Source organism: Microchirus variegatus (genome assembly GCF_963457635.1).
Source record: "Microchirus variegatus genome assembly, chromosome: 10".
NCBI lineage: Eukaryota > Metazoa > Chordata > Actinopteri > Pleuronectiformes > Soleidae > Microchirus > Microchirus variegatus.
Genome location: NC_139811.1, coordinates 29,491,546 through 29,513,472, shown reverse-complemented (window position 1 = coordinate 29,513,472; position 21,927 = coordinate 29,491,546). Strand labels below are relative to the sequence as shown.

The window sequence follows — 21,927 nt, the reverse complement described above, 5'->3', positions numbered from 1 at the left end:
ACCTAATGAACGTGTGTACCAAGTTTCGTTCATGTACGTTATTCCCGACAGGAGTTGACCTAGAAGCACTTTTTTGCGTCAGTATTTAGCCCCGCCCACTTCCATTTTTTGATGCACATTCCCCGAACCACTTTCGTTCGGCGATTTAAGCTAGGTCTGATGTTGTCCCAAAAATTCGTGAGGTTTGAGATCCGTTTAGGCCTTCAAAAAAGCACTTTCTTCGTGGGAAAAATAATAATAACTAGCACCGCAAGCGGTGGTAACGGGTTCGAGCTTGACGCTACGTCGCGACCCGCGCCCACCTCGTCGCTTGCGCCCTGATCTCGTCTCTCGTTCATTCGCTGCTTGCTGTCGTAGTTGTAATTGGCGCCGTCCGTGCGGATGTTGGGCTGTGGAGTAAAGTCATATATTATTTCCTGTTAAGTGCGTTACACTTTCTGTCGGGAGGACATTGTTTGCGTGTTCAGGATAGGTCCCTGGCCTCACATACCAAGTTCCATGCAGAGCGGTCAATGTACAGTAAAGTTAGAGGGCACTTCCTGTTAAAATGGCTGACTTCCTGTTGGGTCAGAGCGTGTCTATTAACATGTTCAGGGAAGTTCCCTTGACACACATATAATGTTTCGTGGAGATAGGGCAACGTACGGCAAAGTTAAATTCTACTTCCTGTTTTGGCGTTCCACTTCCTGTTTGGAGTTTAGCTTTTGCAGACATGTCCAGGATAGGTTCCTGGTCTCACGTGTCAAGTTCCGTGCAGATTGATCAATGTACGGTAAAGTTACAGGGCACTTCCTGTTTAAAATGGCTGACTTCCTGTTTGGCCAAAGGCGTGTCCATTAACATGTCCAGGGAAGTTCTATTGACTCACATATCATGTTTCGTGGCGATCGGGCAATGTATGGCAAAGTTACATTCTACTTCCTGTTGCGGCGGATCCACTTCCTGTCAGGAAGTCATCTGTTGCTGACATGGTCGGAGCGGTTTTGTGGTCCCACATATCACGTATGAGGAGGATACAACAATCCCTGTTATAGCAGCATAAAAAAGTTTGATATGTAATGTTATATCCAGCATCCAGGGGGCGCTGTTTTTTAAATTGAAGATTTTCATATAGACTTTTTCAGGGTCATACTGTCATCAATCCAAGGAAGTTTGGTTCAGATTGGAACAGGATTTACAAAGTTATAGCAGTTTCTTTAGTGTTGCACAGTAGATGGCATAGTCTGCTGCCACCAGGGGGCGTCTTTAAGACATTGAATATTGTCATATAGACTACTCCAAGGCATCAATCCAGGGAAGGACATTGGATCCTCCATCGCAAAGTTATAAGCGTTTCGTTGTCTGTTTTTACAAATCAGAATGTTTGCCAACTTTAGCGCCCCCTATCTTGTACGCCATGCGACATTTTAAAAAGCCTTCACTAACTTTTGACCCTCAACTCGTCCACATTGACCTCACCAAATTTGAAGGTAATAGCACAAAAGCTCTAGGACAAGTACAGTCAAATGCAAAATGTAGTTATATCTGCTATCACCAGGGGGCACTGTTTTCTAAAGTGAATATTTACATGTAGACTTGTTCAGGGTCGGACTGTCATCGAACCAAGGAAGTTTGGTTCAAATCGGAACATGTTCCACAAAGTTATCATCATAAATGTACTTTTTTTGGGTAATAATCCTCTCACCACTAGAGGCGCTGTTTCCGAACGTGACCGTTTTTTCATATTCATCTTTAAGACCTATCGATCATGAACCACGGCAAGTTTGGTTCATATCTGACCTTCCAATGCAAAGTTATAAGAGATTTGGTCAACATCAGAATGATCGCCAACTTTAGCGCCCCCTATCTCGTACGCCGTGCGACATTTTAGAAAGCTTTCACTAACTTTTGATCCTCAACTCGTCCACATTGACCTCGCCAAGTTTGAAGGTGATAGCACAAAAGCTCTAGGACAAGATAGATTTAATAGCAAATAAAATTCTTTCTGTTGCCACCAGGGGGCGCTGTTTTCGAAATTAAATATTTTCATGTAGACATTGTCAGGGCTGGAGGAACATCAATCCAAGGAAGTTTGGTTCAGTTTGGACCAGGATTCGCAAAGTTATAAGAGTTTGTTTTTTTGTCGCAAAAATCCGACTTTGCACCGCCCACGCTGCTATACCGTTAAAGAATGCGCTGTCATATTCAACACGCATCATCTACCATGTGTTTTCAATGTTTCAGTGTCATTTTGAGTGACACTTTTACAAACTCTGTAAAAGTTATTACCGAAATCGTAAATTAACTTTTTTTTTGTATATTCTCTTCCACCACCAGGAGGCGATGGTTTCAAACGTGATCATTTTTGCATAGGTGTCTTCAGCAACTACCCATCATCAATCATGGCAAGTTTGGCTCCGACTTGACCTTCCATCGCAAAGTTATAAGCGTTTCGTTGCGTGTTCGGAAAATTTGGAATTTTCGCCAACTTTGGCGCCACCTATCTCGTTCGCCATGCAATATTTCAAAAAACTTTTCGGATTAGATCGTACCTCAACTGGTCCACATCGACCTCGCCAAGTTTGAAGGTGATTGCTCAAAAACTGTAGATTTTGGTATCTACGGCAAGTTATGCTGTAAATTCGCCAAAAACGCCTCCGTTTTCGCCTTCAATCCAAGATGGCGGCCTTCCTGTAAGTTTCACAGAAAACTTGTGATTGACTTTTGCCCATGGCACAACCTAATGAACGTGTGTACCAAGTTTCGTCCATGTACGTTATTCCCGACAGGAGTTGACCTAGTAGCACTTTTTTGCGTCAGTCTGAAGCCCCGCCCACTTCCATTTTTTGACGCACATTCACCGAACCACTATTTTACAAAATTTTTAGCGAGGTCTGATGTTGTCCCGAAAATTCGTGAGGTTTGGGATCCGTTTAGGCCTTCAAAAAGGCACTTTTTTTTGGTGAAGAAGAATAATAATAATAACTCTTACGATTACAATAGGGTTCTTGCACAGTCGTGCTCGAACCCTAATAATAATAATAATAATAATAACTCTTCCGATTACAATAGGGTTCTTGCACAGTCGTGCTCGAACCCTAATAATAATAATAATAATAATAATAACTCCTTCAATTACAATAGGGTTCTTGCACAGTCGTGCTCGAACCCTAATAATAATAATAACTCTTTCAATTACAATAGGGTTCTTGCACAGTCGTGCTCGAACCCTAATAACTCCTTCAATAACAATAGGGTTCTTGCACAGTCGTGCTCGAACCCTAACTAGCACCGCAAGCGGTGGTAACGGGTTCGAGCTTGACGCTACGTCGCGACCCGCGCCCACCTCGTCGCTTGCGCCCTGATCTCGTCTCTCGTTCATTCGCTGCTTGCTGTCGTAGTTCTAATTGGCGCCGTCCGTGCGGATGTTGGGCTGTGGAGTAAAGTCATATATTATTTCCTGTTAAGTGCGTTACACTTTCTGTCGGGAGGACATTGTTTGCGTGTTCAGGATAGGTCCCTGGCCTCACATACCAAGTTCCATGCAGAGCGGTCAATGTACGGTAAAGTTAGAGGGCACTTCCTGTTAAAATGGCTGACTTCCTGTTGGGTCAGAGCGTGTCTATTAACATGTTCAGGGAAGTTCCCTTGACACACATATAATGTTTCGTGGAGATAGGGCAACGTACGGCAAAGTTAAATTCTACTTCCTGTTTTGGCGTTCCACTTCCTGTTTGGAGTTTAGCTTTTGCAGACATGTCCAAGATAGGTTCCTGGTCTCACGTGTCAAGTTCCGTGCAGATTGATCAATGTACGGTAAAGTTACAGGGGACTTCCTGTTTAAAATGGCTGACTTCCTGTTTGGTCAAAGGCGTGTCCATTAACATGTTCAGGGAAGTTCTATTGACTCACATATCATGTTTCGTGGTGATCGGGCAATGGATGGCAAAGTTACATTCTACTTCCTGTTGCGGCGGATCCACTTCCTGTCAGGAAGTAATCTGTTGCTGACATGGTCGGAGCGGTTTTGTGGTCCCACATATCACCTATGAGGATGATACAACAATCCCTGTTATAGCAGCATAAAAAAGTGTGATATGTAATGTTATATCCAGCAACCAGGGGGCGCTGTTTTTTAAATTGAAGATTTTCATATAGACTTTTTCAGGGAAAGACTGTCATCAATCCAAGGAAGTTTGGTTCAGATTGGAACAGGATTTACAAAGTTATACCAGTTTCTTTTGTGTTGCACAGTAGATGGCATAGTCTGCTGCCACCAGGGGGCGTCGTTAAGACATTGAATATTGTCATATAGACTACTCCAAGGCATCAATCCAGGGAAGGACATTGGATCCTCCATCGCAAAGTTCTAAGTGTTTGTTGTCTGTCTTTACAAATCAGAATGTTTGCCAACTTTAGCGCCCCCTATCTCGTACGCCGTGCAACATTTTAGAAAGCTTTCAATAACATTTGATCCTCAACTCGTCCACATTAACCTTGCCAAGTTTGAAGGTGATAGCAGAAAAGCTCTAGGACAAGATAGATTTTATAGCAAATAAAATTCTTTCTGTTTCCACCAGGGGGCGCTGTTTTCGAAATTAAATATTTTCATCTAGACTTGTTCAGGGTCGGACTGTCATCGATCCAAGGAAGTTTGGTTCAAATCGGAACAGGATTCACAAAGTTATCATCATAAATGTACTTTTTTTGGGTAATAATCCTCTCACCACTAGAGGCGCTGTTTCCGAACGTGACAGTTTTTTTATATTCATCTTTAAGAACTATCGATCATGAACCACGGCAAGTTTGGTTCATATCTGACCTTCCAATGCAAAGTTATAAGAGATTTGGTCAACATCAGAATGATCGCCAACTTTAGCGCCCCCTATCTCGTACGCCGTGCGACATTTTAGAAAGCTTTCAATAACATTTGATCCTCAACTCGTCCACATTGACCTCGCCAAGTTTGAAGGTGATAGCACAAAAGCTCTAGGACAAGATAGATTTTATAGCAAATAAAATTCTTTCTGTTGCCACCAGGGGGCGCTGTTTTCGAAATTGAATATTTTCATGTAGACGTCGTCAGGACTGGAGGAACATCAATCCAAGGAAGTTTGGTTCAGTTTGGACCAGGACTCGCAAAGTTATAAGAGTTTGTTTTTTTGTCGCAAAAATCCGACTTTGCTCCGCCCACGCTGCTACACCGTTAAAGAATGCGCTATCATATTCATCACGCATTATCTACCATGTGTTTTCAATGTTTCAGTGTCATTTTGAGTGACACTTTTACAAACTCTGTAAAAGTTATTACCGAAATCGTAAATAAACTTTTTTTTTGTATATTCTCTTCCACCACCCGGAGGCGATGGTTTCAAACGTGATCATTTTTGCATAGGTGTCTTCAGCAACTACCCATCATCAATCATGGCAAGTTTGGCACCGACGTGACCTTCCATCGCAAAGTTATAAGCGTTTCGTTGAGTGTTGGGAAAATTTTGAATTTTCGCCAACTTTGGCGCCCCCTATCTCGTGCGCCATGCAATATTTCAAAAAACTTGTCAGATTAGATCGTACCTCAACTGGTCCACATCAACCACGCCAAGTTTGAAGGTGATTGCTCAAAAACTGTAGATTTTGGTATCTACGGCAAGTTATGCTGTAAATTCGCCAAAAACGCCTCCGTTTTTGCCTTCAATCCAAAATGGCGGCCTTCCTGTAGCTTTCACAGAAAACTTGTGATTGACTTTTGCCCATGGCACAACCTAATGAACGTGTGTACCAAGTTTCGTTCATGTACGTTATTCCCGACAGGAGTTGACCTAGTAGCACATTTTTGCGTCAGTCTGAAGCCCCGCCCACTTCCATTTTTTGACGCACATTCACCGAACCACTTTGGTTCGGCGATTTAAGTTAGGTCTGATGTTGTCCCAAAAATTCGCGAGGTTTGGGATACGTTTAGGCCTTCAAAAATGCACATTCCTCGTGTGAAGAATAATAATAATAACTCTTTCAATTACAATAGGGTTCTTGCACAGTCGTGCTCGAACCCTAATAATTTACCATAAGGACAATCACACACAATCTGACCATCATCATCATCTCTGCCCTCCTCCCAAAACTTTGTCAGCGCATGCAGTTGAGACATTTCTGTTTCAGCTTCATACAGTTCATCTATCGCGTAATCAATGTGATCGAGCCAATTGCGACAGTGGCGAAAGAGATGGCTTTTTCATCCATTTCTCCCAACTTCTCCACCCAAGCAGCCAACGGTAAGGATAATATAGTATGAAATACGCCACAATCCGAATTGAAACACTCCAGCACCTTCTTCTTCTTCTTTTTCCTCTCGACGAGTCAGGACTCTGAGGCGGAGAAACCATCGACTCGTGTGAGAGGCTTTCGATTCCCAAACAGCACTGAAGCGTTCTTTTCTGGGAGAATCTGAAAATTTTCCTCGCTTAGCTTGTGGAGAAGCGACGTCCTCAGATTCCTTCTTCTCATCCACAGTCCAGTCACCACCGTTGATAAAGTGGGTTATCGTATGTCTCAAAACTCCCCAGTCATTGGAAGTCATCAACAATATGCTGCTGGCAGGGCTCCATTCTTGATTCTTTTCTCTCTGATACAGACAGAGTTCCCCCGTTTCATACTTGAAGTCATAGCCCCATACGCCTGATTGTCCGTAGGCTTCCAGCGACCATTCTTGACGCAACAATGTAGCCGACGGGAACTGGACGCTAGAGGGGGGTAATCCATCAAATTTTGACATAAGGTGTATCCTTATCTCTCTGCCATTATTTCTTTGAACAATTGGAGTATTATTTAATTGTATTATGTGGTTAAAAACTGGATTATACCACCACACCTTTAAACTTAGCAATTCCATGTATCAACATTGTGTGTAGATTCCCAGCTGTTCATGGTAACTTTACTATGAATGATGAGGAAAAGTAATAAAATAAAAAAAGAAAATATATAATTGTGCCTGACAGTTTAAAACTGTAAACATGTTTCATATTGTATAACAATATCTACACAAACAACCCCCAAAAAGAAGAGAAGGTTCTAAATATGAAAAAAATATATTTTTTACACTTCAGTGGTTTCCAGAGAAAGTGCCACAAGACTTGAAGTGAATTGTTCTTAATTTCAGTCAGCGTGCAGAGTGGTATGACTACTGTCACCTTTTCTCTAGTACAGCTTAACTGCACAGTGGATGTGTTTACAACACATCTTCCAGCAATGTGTTCTACAGGGAGAAACCATTCTGGGTGTGATGTGTCTGTTCCCTGCAAACTCCAAACTTCTACTGGCTGTCATTACAATGCTTGTCTGGATGGAGATGAAGCCAAGAAACTTTAGCAAGGACATGTTTGAATGCAGTGGCTTTGGACATGATATTAACAACCAAAAACTGCTTTATAACAGCTGGTCTTGGTTCAGATAGAGGGTCAAATGGTCTTTCATAGGGGTGGTAATGCACATAGGGGGCGGTAGTGCACCTATGGATATACCAACCACTGTAGAAGCAGCTAGAAGCTGTTGGAGCTTCTGAGCTGAGTGTTTGCTCTGTATTAGGTTTTAATAACCAACACCAGACACTCCACATTCTTCCTGTCGATGAGGACAGAAAAGCGGAGTGGATATCTTTGATTTTTGATAGAAATGCCGCTGCTACATTCCCAAAAAACTCTGTGTGTGCAAATTTCACAGAGAAGTGTTATTCAAACTTCGGGCAGTACCATGCTGGTCTTCATCTAAACGAAGGAGCAGTGTCAACAATACCTGGATTACCTGCAGCTCAAGTTGTAAGTATTTCCAACAATGAAACTGTCTTTGTGTATATGTTCTGTCGTGTAGCATTAGCGATAGGCGGCTAAGTGCTAAGCTACATGTGTTTGCCCGTGTTTCATTTGTGTGTGTGTTTCTCACACCAGTAAACATAACGTTCTCCAGGCTAAGAGCTGTTTGCAGGCCGTGCAGGAAATGTGTGTTTATTATCCTACATATGTTGAAACACTTGAGACATGCAGCTAAAGCTAAAGACGTGTATTATTTTCGAGTAGAGAACAACTAATTGTAAATATGAAGAAGATTCAAGTAAAATAATGCCAGTCTTTTTTGTATGATCCGTAATATTATTTTAATCTTTACTCTTTTCCATTCCAGGGTCATTTTATCCACACAGACACTAAAACTGTGCCACTCAGCTGTCAATTGGGACCTTGAAAGAACAGCAAAAGTAAGTAGAATTGTAATTTTGTAGAATTCAAATACTGAAGAGCATAAAATGTTCACACATTTTATACTCCCATAGGGACCCAGACTGGCGTCTCTGGAGGAAGCAGCTGTGGATCCAGAGCAACAAACTGTGGCTTTTCTGATTTGAAGAGGGAAAGAAAGGTGCACAATCCCAAAATTGCGGTAAATACGTTTCTCTCGTCTTCATAACTCAGAGGGAAATGACAGGCATTATGACTCCATAGAAGGGTAAGATTTTAAGGAAAAAACACTTGACAGTTTACAAAGGAGTATAAGTAAATGTATCTGACCTGACTGTATTTTTTATTTGCTGACAGACTCAGCTTGACTCGCCCCACAATTCCGCTGTGACTTTACATTTGGTGGAAACTCCCTCTGCAAGCCCAGATAATCTAAAAAAATGTCTTGCTTGTGGTGTTTTTTTTTTTTTAATATTAATGCCTGTTGCCTCTCGTTTTGTCAGCAGCATGTAAGACATACTACGAGACACTCCAGAAGAACTTACATATGAACAGATAAAGTCAGCCAGACCTTCAGCCCAATCAGGAGCAGTGAGAGGTGCAGCCCGGAGCAGACAGAGACAAAAGAGGGTACGATTGAAATCAGTGCATGATTTAAAAATGTTTTTTCTTGACCTTAATACTAAGTACTAAGTGTGACATATTACGAAACTAACTGGTTAATTAGACAAACGCATACATACATATGTGTGTGTGTATATATACGCATGGAGCAGCACTAATTGTACAACTTGTGTTTCCAGCTGCTGGAATCGAGGAGGGCTGTTTTAACCAAGGATGAGATGGACTTCTGCAGGGGCATCACAATTGACCTGATGTCTGATGAGGAGGATGGAGGACAAACTGTGTTTTGTAAATCACTAAATAATAATAGCAATAAGAATAATTAGTAGTAGTATCATTAATAATAATGTTATTATTAATATCTGTATTATTATAATCATTATTAAAAATGGGAGGGGCAAATGGCCATGTGTTCCAAAGGTGACCAATGATTGAGGGGTTTGCTGTCCAATCACAGAGGATTTTACTTTGGAACTGTGTGTGGTTTCATCCAATGGTTGTCTGTGTCAGTCAGCTCAGGTCTGACGATCGCGACATTGAAATGCTAATTTAAAGACGCTTTAGCGCTGTTATTAAGGGAATAACAGATGCATCAGATGAGCTGATCTCTTTAGTTAACTGATCAAAGAGAGTTCTGTCGCGGGGAGCTCATAATCTGCTCTGCGCTGCAGCCAAGTTTTCGCTTTTGCGCAAAGAGACTTTGCAGCATTTAATAGGTGCTGTTCCACCGTGTCTTCACATCTTGTTGGAACAGGCACGTGCTGGCTGCAGTTTTTGCATCCGTCATCAGAACATCGTTTCGGTAGTTACCCGGGGAAACGGGAGGAAAAAAATAGTGCGTCGTTAGGGCATCCTGCGCTTGATCCCTGCGCTTGGCTCCTGTCTTCGTCACATTACAGCAGTCGCACAGTCAGTCTTATCCTCAAACTTCCCACTAGCGGGCCATTGACTCTGTTGAACACAGCGGTTACATCCTGGTTGCAGCGAGTGTTGACTGATCTTCTCCCTGGCACATGCGGGTGGAGAGACTGCAGCTCTACGGGTGTGGAGGGCCAGCGCAGCCGCTGAGGATGCACGGACGCACGTTTAAGCAAAAACAGAATCACATATAGGCTGCTATAATAACTTGACAACAGCTGAGACGTTGTGATATAGATGTGTGTGTGTGCGCGCGTGCGTGTGTGTATAACTGCTGTTTTGAATCAGCAGCTGATACAGTCTGCAGCTTTATTTCTCTCCCACTCGCGCCGTTGCGGGTCGCACTTACATTAAACTTTCATATCAAGTGGGGGGCCACAAAATATTGTCCCACGTTTCTGAGACTACTGCTCTCAATTGACCATAGGTGCGATAGTGAGGGTTGAATGGTGGTTTGACTCTCTGTATGAATGATCATGGTGGTTGTCAGAGGAGACGTTTGGCGCACATTGGCAGCCACACTTCCGTCAGTCTGCTCCAGAGCAGCTGTGGCTACAGACTAGAGTTGTCACGATACCAAAATGAGTAACCACGGTACGATACCAGACAAAGTATTGCGGTTCCGGGTAGTATTGCGATACTGCAGCCTTTTTTTATTATTATTATTTTTATGAAATGCAATGTATTTTTACAAGTTATAAATACTTATTAATACTTATAATATTGTATGGTGCATGATAAACGTAATACTGGTGAAGTTAGAATTATACTGAATGGTTTTAGTTCATAACTGGGTCAACAAGAGTACATGAACAAAAGCATAGTTAGTGTATATGGTTGAAATTAAATAATGATTCAGTTTCCTTTGCACATTAGTTTATGTTTAACTAATATAAATATCAACTTAGGATAACAAATCCGCTTTCTTTTAAAAAAAATCTATTTGACAATAAAACTTCCTATCCAACATAATACAAATACAATAAACAGCAACTGATTCCCTGTGAAAACTATATTTGTATGCAATTTCTATGTGCTTTATACTATATCCTTTAACTTTTCATTCCTCAGCCTGTACACGTAGCCTATAGACTAATATTAGCCAATGAGAAAATAAACAGGGCATACTAACCTGGAATTTGACATATAAATATGAGGCTGGAGGTGTTCCCTCCTTTGGCTCCTATAGCTTGGTGGCAGCGCCTGCACAGTGGACGGCCATCGTCTATTGCTTTACCGTCTGTGCCTTGTTTAAAGTTGGAGTTTGGTTTTTAGCGGTGCCACTGATGCCGCCACGGCAGACTCGCCGCTCGAGCCCGGTGCTTCTGCCATGGTGAGTGTGTTGTCTCGTGTTTAAGACTGTAAACCATGCATGCGTCAGGGCGAGACAGAACTTTAGCTTGTTTGTTTTGATTCGAATTTCTATCGAAGCAGAAATTCGAATTTCTATCGAATTTCTATGGAAGCAGAATTTCTATCGAACACCACCTGTATCTAGGCGATAGAACACATTTGTAGTCGGGTGACCATTATGTTTTCAAGCCCCTCCCATTCCCCCCATGCCAGGAAGGAGAACTTGGTGCTGGTGCTGTGATGTATGTAGCATGTAAGTAAATTTTATTGCTTTGAACTTAATCAACTGTTGTGTCAAAGCAAATTGATTCAGGTAGAAAAAACGTATATCATACATGTTGATGAACTAACCCATATAAAACAATGTGATTGATGTTAGCTGAAGATTAGCCTGAATTGCTAAGAGATGTTGTTTTTTCTAAAAAGAAAAACTGTGGGGTGAAGTGAGACAAATGCTGTGGGTAAAGTGAGACATTGTCTAACAAGTTAAGTTTAGTCTTAAACATATTTTAGTGTAATATTACATTACACATGTTTTATATTTAATGTCATAAACATTGTCGAAAAGTCATCATGGCAAGAAACTACACCAGGAAGACAACCTGGGGCCAAACAACCCTTGCAGAGATGGAGAGTGCAGCCGCTGAGGTCATGCAAGGAAAGAAGTCCTTAAGAAAAGCTGGAAGGGATATAAATATCGACAAGACAACCCTACAAATATTCATAAAGAAAAAAGAGAAAGGGGTAGTTAAATCAGGTGCCTGGGGTGCAGTTGCTGAGGCAAAGAGAATATTCGCATATGAGATGGGGGAGGAGCTTGCCAAACACTTGGAACAACTAGCTGACCAGTTCCATGGCCTTGCTCCAGTTAAGGGCCGTGAACTGGCATTTGAATACGCAGAGTGAAACAATTAGTGCTGGGCGTGTTAACGCGTTAATGCATGATGCCTTTCCATGATGACTCACCAGAAAAAGACTTGCGTGACGTGACTCCCGATTGCTAAAATGAGTCTCTAAAGTAACGGTAAACTTTAAAAATAGAGGCATACATACACAGTACACAGGTACGCTGGTTATTTGTAGCGCTGCTCTTTTCATTTAATAAACAGACCGCTCCAGTTTGACTGTAGGTGGGCTAACCGGCAATAAAACGATCTAATGCAGCTAACGGCGCTGACTTGTAAACGGTGCCTGGACTCCGGCACGTAAAAAACATGACGTCACGCATGTGCAGGTAGGCAAGGGTGTGCAAGAGATCACATGATATCTGTAGATTAACTTAGGCCTACTCATCTTGCCACAAAGCTAAATCTTATAATAATTAATTTTCTACTCTTTAAAGTGGAAAAAGTAAGTGGATCAGTTTACGTCTAAGCTTGGGTAAAGTGAGCTCAGTTCTAAAGTACCTGGACTTTGAGTATTGTTGACAGTTGTTAATGACACGCATTTGCAACATTTCCAGTTGGAAATGTGAAAATTGCTTGCTAATGTTGAGTTTGTTTTTTCTTAGCTGCTTTTAAACTGCTCAACGATTTAAATTGTATACCAATCCAATACGAGTGCATTTTCAAAAAAATAGAGCTAATATTACATTTTAACAGCTGCTTGCTACTAACCATGTTGTAAGTGAAGGTTACCATCATGGTTTGACAGTCATTACTGTAAAAATAACACAAAATATATAAATATAGGTATTAAAAATAACCTCTTTTAAGTAGTTCACTTAAGTGCACATTTACGTGCACCAACAGTTTATAAAATAAGACATTTAAATTTCCAAACATTAACAGTATAAAACTATGCAACACAACTGAATAAATGTATGAATAAATGATAAATAAAAAAGGACACATGCAAGGAATTTTTTTAAGTATATAGACATATAGTCAGCATCGACTATGCTGTGCACTCCTCCTGCACCAAGAACCAGGTGCCACTGCCATGGCGCTGCAGTCTTTAGCTGCACACTCCTTTAGCTTCATAACAAGAATGTGCTCCAAGTGTTTGGTAATGTTGCAAGTGTTACCCCCCTTGGAACCAATTTCTCTATGACAAATATTGCATCGAGCCAAGTTTTCATTAATTTTGATAAAATGAGCTCAAACCTTTGAGCGCTTGGCCCACGCTGACATGATCGATTAGAGATTGATTCATCACCTGTCAATAATTAAGCAACATTTGGGTAGACGTACAGAAATCATGGATTTATACACTCTTAAAAATAAAAGTAGAACCATAAAAGGTTCTTCAGCTTGTCCTCAAATGGCGTTTTTCAACGCCATTTGTTTAATAAAGACATGTTCAGGACGGGTCTATGGTCTCGCATATTAAGTTTCAGGTGGATACAGCAATCACGGTTAGAGCAGCATGAAAAACTGTATATGTAATACTGTCTGCTGTCACCAGGGAGGGCTGTTTTCAAATTGAATATTTTCATATAGACATGTTCAGGACGGGCCGTGTTGCGTTTAGATCATGGTTATAATGTATTTTTTTCTTCGTCCTGACCTTCTACACGTGTACCGATTTTCTTGCATGTACGATCATTTTGGTGTTCTTGCACAGTCGTGCTCGAACCCTAATAATAATACGAATAATAATAACTCTTTCAGTTTCAATAGTGTTCTTGCACAGTCGTGCTCAAACCCTAATAATCCCTACAGTTTCAATAGTGTTCTTGCACAGTCGTGCTCAAACCCTAATAATCCCTACAGTTTCAAGAGGGTTCTTGCACAGTCGTGCTCGAACCCTAATATTCCCTACAGTTTCAAGAGGGTTACTTTCGTGCTCGAAACCTAATAATAACTCCTTCAGTTTCAAGAGGGTTCTTGCACAGTCATGCTCGAACTCTAATAAATAATAGCCATGCATTAACAAGAAGTACACTATAAAAAGATATTAACACTGAGACTATATAATAAAGGTTAAATAGAATAGAATGTATAGTGTACATAATAGACAATTTCCAGAATATATACAGTATGGGTTATATATTTACATTATAGACAGATATTGAGCATGGGATATTATATGTTTATATTGCACTTTTATGCTCATTCGTCGTCTCTTAGGGCCTGATTTACTAAAGCTTTGTGCGTGCAAAAACGTGTGCAAACTGGATCGCACATGGCTGCGGTTATTTGTAGTTATATTTGTAAATCAGGAAATTACGCTTTTCCAGAGCATGTTCAACTACGCGTTCACAGATGACGCACATTCATTTCTTATTTGGTATATCTGAATAAATTAAATATAGATATCCATAGGAGAAATGCGTGTTTGTACTGGTATGGGCTTACCTTGGTCTGCAGTTTGAGGTTCCTATGTTCCCCGGCTAAGAACGGAGGAACAGGGAACCCTGCTTTACCTTAACAGGTCCTGCTCTAACCTGGTCCACTCTCGGTGCACGGCGAATCGCAGGTGGCACAGTGTGCACACGTCACCAAAACCTCACAGGCAGGTTACCCTAAACCTAACCCTTCCAGTTCCAGACACATTTAAATGCAATAAATAATCACAACAATCACTATTTAATGTAACTATCTGAATCAGCTAAAGATATGTCATCTATATCGATTGTCCCATCGCCTCTGACGTCAGATCAAAGGCTGTTGGCACCCGTAATGGAAACTCAGCCTGACTGAATGAACACAGATGAAACCAGGGACGGACTGTGACTAAAAAGCCGTTTTGATGATCCGCTTTATTTATTTATTTACATATTGACAAAAAAGTGACTCATCCATTGAAATTAGACCTATGTGTAATCTTGAGAGAAACAGCAGAACTCGCTCCCTGGCAGCTGTCAGTGAGCTGCAGGTGAGTCAGGAGGAGAGCGCAGCACCTTCTTCTTTTTTTTTTTTACAGCAACATCCATTGTCCATAGTTTTCTTTGTTTGATACGTCAGGTAATGATGGAGCTGTCCAAAATACAGACGCAGGATTAAAATAATAATAATATAAAAAGGTCCTATGGACCCGGGGAACAAGGACGTCATATCCCTCGATCTCAGTTATCAGCTCATCGCTGAACGTCACTTTCTGTTCAGTGGCTTCAAATTTAATTCTGCTCTTCCGTTGAGTCTGCTCTTTCTCCATGTGGACAACTCTTGACTCGCGCAAAATCCTCATTTAAATAGGGCGGTCTTAACCACTTCTGCGCCTGTAGTCAATTGCGGCCGCAATGTTAGTAGTTCACCCTCAAAATATAATCCAGTAACAGGCGCAGTCTTTCTGCTCGCGCAAGCAATTTAGCGCTCGCTATTTGGAATCTTAGTAAATCAGGCCCTTAGTGTCTTAACATCTCAACATCTCATTTTCAGTTTCATGGCTTCAATTGGTAGGTACTTCAATTGTAGTGGAAACACAATCAAACCGTGCCGAGGCAAGTAGAGCCCTTTTTGGTTCCAGGTAGAACCTTTTATAAAGATTCCACCAGGAACCCTTAGTATTACAAAGAACCCTTTTAAAACCTTTTATTCAGGACAGGGATTTAAGAGGTTCTCTGGATCAAAATGGTTCTTACTGGAACCATTAGTTTTATCATTAGTCAAGATCCCTTGAAAAACCCTTGCTTTGGGGAAAGGGTTTTTTGAAGCAAATGGTTCCAGGTAGAACCTCAGCCCTTGTAGAAGAACACTTTTGGAACCCTTATTTGTAAGAGTGCACATCCATGTCAATAACAGATTTTAAAAAATAATTTTAAAAAAAGGACCAGAATCTTAACCATACCCTGGTACCGACCAAATTAGGAACCAGTACCAAAAAGTGTCAGTCCTCGGTATACATCTGTGTGTGTGTATCCCGCCTTTTGCTTTATGTCAGCTGGGTTGGCACCAGCAGCTCCACAACCCTCGTTGTGGAGATGCCAATGCTGATTATTCAATTATTCGGTTGTCTACCTCTAATATTTGGCAGCATTTCCCTCTAAATCACAGTACTCACCATCAACTAAGTAAGTGGGCTCCAAAGGAACTGCAGTGTGAGCCTGGAGAGACACACACAGATGAAAAGATGAAAAATTCTGAACACTGCTCCTGTTTAAAGCAAAGAGGTCAGTGAAGTGAAAATCACAACCTCACAATCACAAAGAAGTTCAAAAAGCATTACTAACAGAGCACATATTGAAGGAAATTCAATGGACAGAAAAATTCTCAATCATTGTCAATCAATCAACTCAATCATATTTAAATAACACACCTCTACACTCTTAAAAATAAAAGTGCTAAGTAGAACCAAATAAGGTTATTCGGTTTGTCCTTATAGGAGAACCCTTTTTTTGTTCCAGGTGGAACCTTTATAAAAAAGGTTTGGCCTTTTGGAGGGTTCCACCAAGAAGCCTTTTAAAACCCTTTACTCAGGAAAGCCCTTAGGACCCTTATTTCTAAGAGCGTATATATTGAGAGAGACAGGGCAAGAAACGCTAATTAATAACATTATAGACAATAATCAGCTGAACAAAATAACAATACAGTAATAACAACAAGCATACAAACAAAAGGCAACCCTATCTACAAACATCTGCACTGATATGAAGTATTTACTCTGCTGACTGCAACTGCATTAATATGATGTAATTTACTGAGCTGACTGTATTTGTGTGTTTAGGTAGTTGTCAGAATTGGGGGGATTGAGCGACAAATTCAACCCACGTGAGACCAGGCAGGGACACGTAGTCTGCCCGCCTTCCCCCCGGTCTGCCTGCCCATTGAAATGTGTTGTGACGTATGTGCGTTTATAAGCTGAGGTGGTAATTTACCAGGTTACCCCTATCCCCGAAATTTTTTTTGCCAAGCTGTGCGCGCATACCCATGGCATCATCAAACAGAAAAAGGGTCTATTAGAAAATTACCGTTGACATGAAAATAAATATCATGAAAAAAATGCAACTGTATAGCTTACAGATGATGGTCTCTGTCAACAGGTTGCATTAGAGTTTTTGTCCTTGTCTTTTCACTTCTTTATCAATCAAATTAAGCATACACTGTACATTTCATCAAAACCCTGACATCTGTGTGGTTCACCCATCTTCATCTACCATCTTCACTGGAACAGTTAATTAACCACTTCAATGCCAGTCACTTCTACTGTAGAACTTTCTAGCAGTTACCCAGCGTGTACAGTGCGAAATCAAGGGGCGATTGTCATCATAGCAGTTGTCATCAAAGCTCTGATGACCAAAGTACTTCTTGTATATAGCAAATCCTTTATTTGTTCGTCATCATCTGTAAATAATCATCAGAACCCATAAGCTTTGCCGGTTTACAACCTATTAAGTAGTGTATTGAGTTGTGTTTAGAATAAAACCTCTTAAAGACACTCGAGTTGTCTGCCATACTTGTTCTGGTCGCCCTTTCCAGAGGGTAGTTAATTGAGCTGTAAGAAGCAGCCGCTAAAAGTCTGGACTAAACAAATTCCCATGCAATATAACCACAAGCTCAGTTCTATTTAATGGCAGTTATCTGACCTACAGTATGCGGGTGTGTGCAGTCTGTCTAACTAACAGCTGCTGGCAGGTTGATTACCAGCTGGGGAATGACAGATAATAATGGGGTCATGTTGGCTGTGTTTGCAAGAGGAATCCATATAAATGTATCATGTTTTCTTTATTCATGACCTGGGACCTCTTTATTTCCAAAATTATACACTGAGCTTTTAAGATGGCCACTGTTATAACCCGGCTCAAGGGCAACAACATGTATTGTACAAACAAGGTTAGATGTAAGAAAACTAAGTTCATTGTAACCAAAAGTAACAAAGGGAAAACAAAATGGTGTCTGGTGACCATGCTGCTGGTCCTGGTTGCAGGCAGAGAGAAAGTGGGTGGAGCCACACAGGGCTTTTAAGTCCAGCAGCAGGTGCCAGGTAACGAGTAAGAAGGAGGGGAGGAGAAACTCCAGGTACCCTGCAAAACATGGCACAACAGGTCTTGGCATAACACCCCCCCCCCCTTAAAATGGTTGCTCTAAGGCAACCTTCCAAACTCCAAGTATGTCACTGTGGCCTGTGCAGGTGCATTTCGCATTCCAAAAGCCATAAAGGTATACTGACAGAAGTCGTCTGGAGTCATGAAGGCAGAGATTTCATGAGCCCTCTGAGTAAGAGGAACCTGCCAGTAACCCTTAAGGAGGTCTAACTTGGTGACAAAACCTGCAGACCCCACTCTGCGGATACAATCATCTACACGGGGGAAGGGGATGGCAATCTGGTTTTGTGACAGCATTAACCTTGCGAAGATCAGTACAAAAACGAAATGTATGATCTGACTTATCAACCAGCAAACATGGAGAGCTCCATGGGCTAGCACTAGGTTCTGCAATGCCGTGCTGCAACATGTAATCCACTTCTTTACTCATCAGCCGACGTTTCTCAGGGTTTGCTCTGTAAGTGTGCTGCCTAATAGGCACAGCATCTCCTACATCAATATCATGCTGGAGAACGTACATGTAGGCACATCAGAGGATAGGGTAGGATGTTTACCAATCACCTCAATAATGTCAGACCGATTTGATGGCTCTAAATAAGACAGATGGACATCTACGTTGGCTATGATTTCTGAATTCAGAAGCCTACCATGAGACACTCCACGATCAACAACACCATCAGTGTCCTTCTCACTCGCAGGGAATAGAGTACTGAGTACAGCAACAGGCTTCACATCTGTAAGTTCAGCCTGGCCCCTCTCACAGCCAAGATTAACATGGCAGAGACGTTTTTTACGTTTTCGTTCTGGGGTCTTTATCAAATAATCACACCCCCCCCACACGACGTTCGACCACATATGGCCACTAAATCGAGCTTGTAGAGAAGACCCCAGAAGTGGCAGCAGCACCAACACATTCTCACCAGGGGAAAACGTTTAATGCTTTGCCTTCCTGTCATACCAGCCCTTCATCCTTCCTTGGGCTTCCCCCAAGTTCTTCCTCGCCAGCTCACATGCTGTTCTAAGCTTGGACCTGAAATGACAAACAAAATCTAGCAGATTTGTGGCTGGAGTCTGGTTTGCCAGCCATCTCTCTTTTAATAGTTTCAAAGGTCCTCGCACAGTATGTCCAAACACTAGTTCAGCTGGACTAAAGCCAAGAGACTCTTGAGTGACTTCTCTGGCGGAAAAGAGGAGCAAAGGCGTTCCATCATCTTAATCTCTCTCAAACTCTTTACAGTAGGCGCGCAACATGGATTTAAGGGTCTGGTGAAACCGCTCTACGGCTCCCTGAGACTCTGGATGGTAAGCGGATGAAGTGCAGTGCTCGATGGACAACTGCTGGAGCACCTGAGAGAACACATGGGACATAAAGTTAGAACCTTGGTCAGTCTGTATAACTCTTGGCAGACCAAACATTGTAAAGAATTTAATAAGGGCCTTTGAAATGGCTGAAGCAGTGATTTTACGTAGAGGGATAGCTTCAGGAAACCGAGTGGCTGTACACATGATCGTCAATAAGTACTGGTTACTGGATTTGGTACGAGGAAGGGGACCAATGCAGTCAATCAAGATACGCTCAAAAGGCTCTCCCATAGCAGGAATAGGATGTAAAGGAGCTAGTGGAATTTTCTGATTGGGTTTACCAATAGTTTGGCACACATGACATGTCCTACAATGCTCAGTCACATCAGATTTTACACCAGGCCATGCCCTATCAAACCAGGGAGATCACTCACCACCCTTATAAAAAGGGTTATAAAAAAGGGACATGGATACTTGATCATCTACACACTATTTTGGCAGAAAGGTCACCTTCTCTTTGGAGTAAACAAGATCAAACAACACACCAAATGAAGAAATAAAATACACATTTTCTATTTTTTATTATTCATGCTGTTACTAAGTGGCAGAGGCGTCCCTAGGTTTTAAGGACAGGGGAGGCTTAGCCCCCAAGAGAAGCACAGGATGAGAGCGAACATAGCGCACAAGCACAAAATTTCACAAACAGCTGACAAAGACTGAGAAACTGAGTAACTGATCAGCATAGAGGCTAATGCCATGACTTTCCCTCACAACAAAGTCATTGTTTGCTCGCACAAATTACATTTTGGGCACAAATGTGACCCACCACGGACCAAGGGGGTGCAAGTCGGCCCAGCGCAAAACGAGAAAAAATAGGAAAAAGTGTTTTTTTCTTTTTCAAAATTAGGCATTTCCGTTTTTTTGGAAAATGACTATTAAAATTTCAATTTTAAATTAAAACCATAAACTTTGCGTTTGAATTAAGGTTGTTTGATCGCTGTGAATCATTCCTAGTTTGGGTGTGGCGATCTCACATTCCAGAGCTTTTGTTGCTTTTTCAGCGAATCAGCTGAAGGTCACGGAGAAAACACATGGCTAATTAATATGCACGCACGGAGAGAGGGGGAGAGAGAGTGTCGAACTTTCCAGCAGTTATGTGTGCAGTATGTGTGTGTGTGTGTGTGTGTGTGTGTGTGTGTGTGTGTGTGTGTGTGTGTGTGTGCAGTGCGAAATTAAAGCGTGATTGTCATCAAAGCAGTCGTCATCAAAGCTTTGTTGACCAAAGGAAGGCAAGGGAAACAGGGGTCCGTTTCACAAAGCAGGTTTAGTGAAAACTCTGAGTCTGTTAACCCTGAAATGAGGGAAACTGAGTTTTCCATTTCACAAAGGGAGATTAGTCAAACCAGAGAAAGAGGAGTAACTCTAGCCTGTTTCACATAGAGGTAACTTAAGCTCTCGGTCAGTTACCATGGTAACATGCTCTTTGAACCTAACCTGGTCAGTACCAGGTTTTTCTCCGCAAACCTTGAGTTTCTCTCTGTCTCCACCCTCTTTCAGACACACACGGTATTTGATTTCATTGGCTTAGTATAGTTCTGCGTCTGTTCTGTGTCTACATTAGAAGTTATATAAGGTGGCGACTATTTTCACAACCATGTCCTTTTGACAGTGATCCCGTGGATGAAGGTGCAGCATTACTGCGCAGAGGATCAAATATTCGTCAGGAGATGATTATTAGACTGCGCATAGATGTTCTTACATTTCCAGACACTTTTCTTTTTGAGCGGTACAGTTTCACAGTCACAGTCCATCATTTACATTCACAACCTAATCCGTCCTTACATCTACAACATTAACAACCGGAGTCATGCTCTCACATCACAGCAGATATTGTGTGTTGCGCTGAGGTTTTTTTTTTTTTTTTTTTTTTACTTACAAATTTACAATGTTTCTTTTATACAACGTCAGAGACGCAGAGCACTCGAACATGATATAAAGAATGATAAGTCATTTATGTGTGTGAAAACAGCATTATGTTGGTGATAAAACAACTGTACAGTCAAACAGCCACTTCATATTTATATCCGCGAGAAACGCATGCGATAACTGGAAAGGCGCTTGATATTAAATTTGCTTATTTTTTTTGTGGGTCACATATCCCCTGTAGATGATCCCTATTGATTTTGAGCTGTCTACCATTATTATTAATTAGTTAATTAATTAATTAATTAATTAATTAATGATATAAAAAACATATTTTCGCCTGTATCTTCCAGAGTATTGCAGGTATTGGCTTCAAATTTTGCATGGGCATCACATACCACCTGAGAATTATCCCTATCTTTGTAGCTTTATTATTAATTAGCAAATTAATTAATTTATTATGCTAAAAACACAATTTCGGCTTTTGATTGATTATGGATTAATTGTCGATAAGAAATTACTCGATGAAAGTAAATTAATTGCAATGAATTGCGTTTTGAACCCGTAATTCCCCGCCAGTCCGCGTGAGGGCGCGCTTGACGCCAGACGTACTTGACGCACACGCGGGAACACAAGCGAAGCAGAGCTCTGACGACAACAAGACAAACGAGAAGCGGTAAC

At 41.4% G+C, this 21,927-nt stretch overlaps 1 protein-coding gene across 1 annotated transcript in view; it reads right to left on the bottom strand.

Annotated features, from left to right (window-relative positions):
* LOC310933245 (junction plakoglobin-like) overlaps positions 1-21,927 on the bottom strand; it is a gene marked incomplete at both ends in the record, with an annotated part of 426,266 nt that overhangs the window by 171,693 nt on the left and 232,646 nt on the right. The window contains one exon of the mRNA XM_083896680.1: positions 16,041-16,083. Coding sequence (XP_083752806.1) covers positions 16,041-16,083 — 43 coding nt within the window. The remainder of the gene's footprint in view (positions 1-16,040; positions 16,084-21,927) is intronic.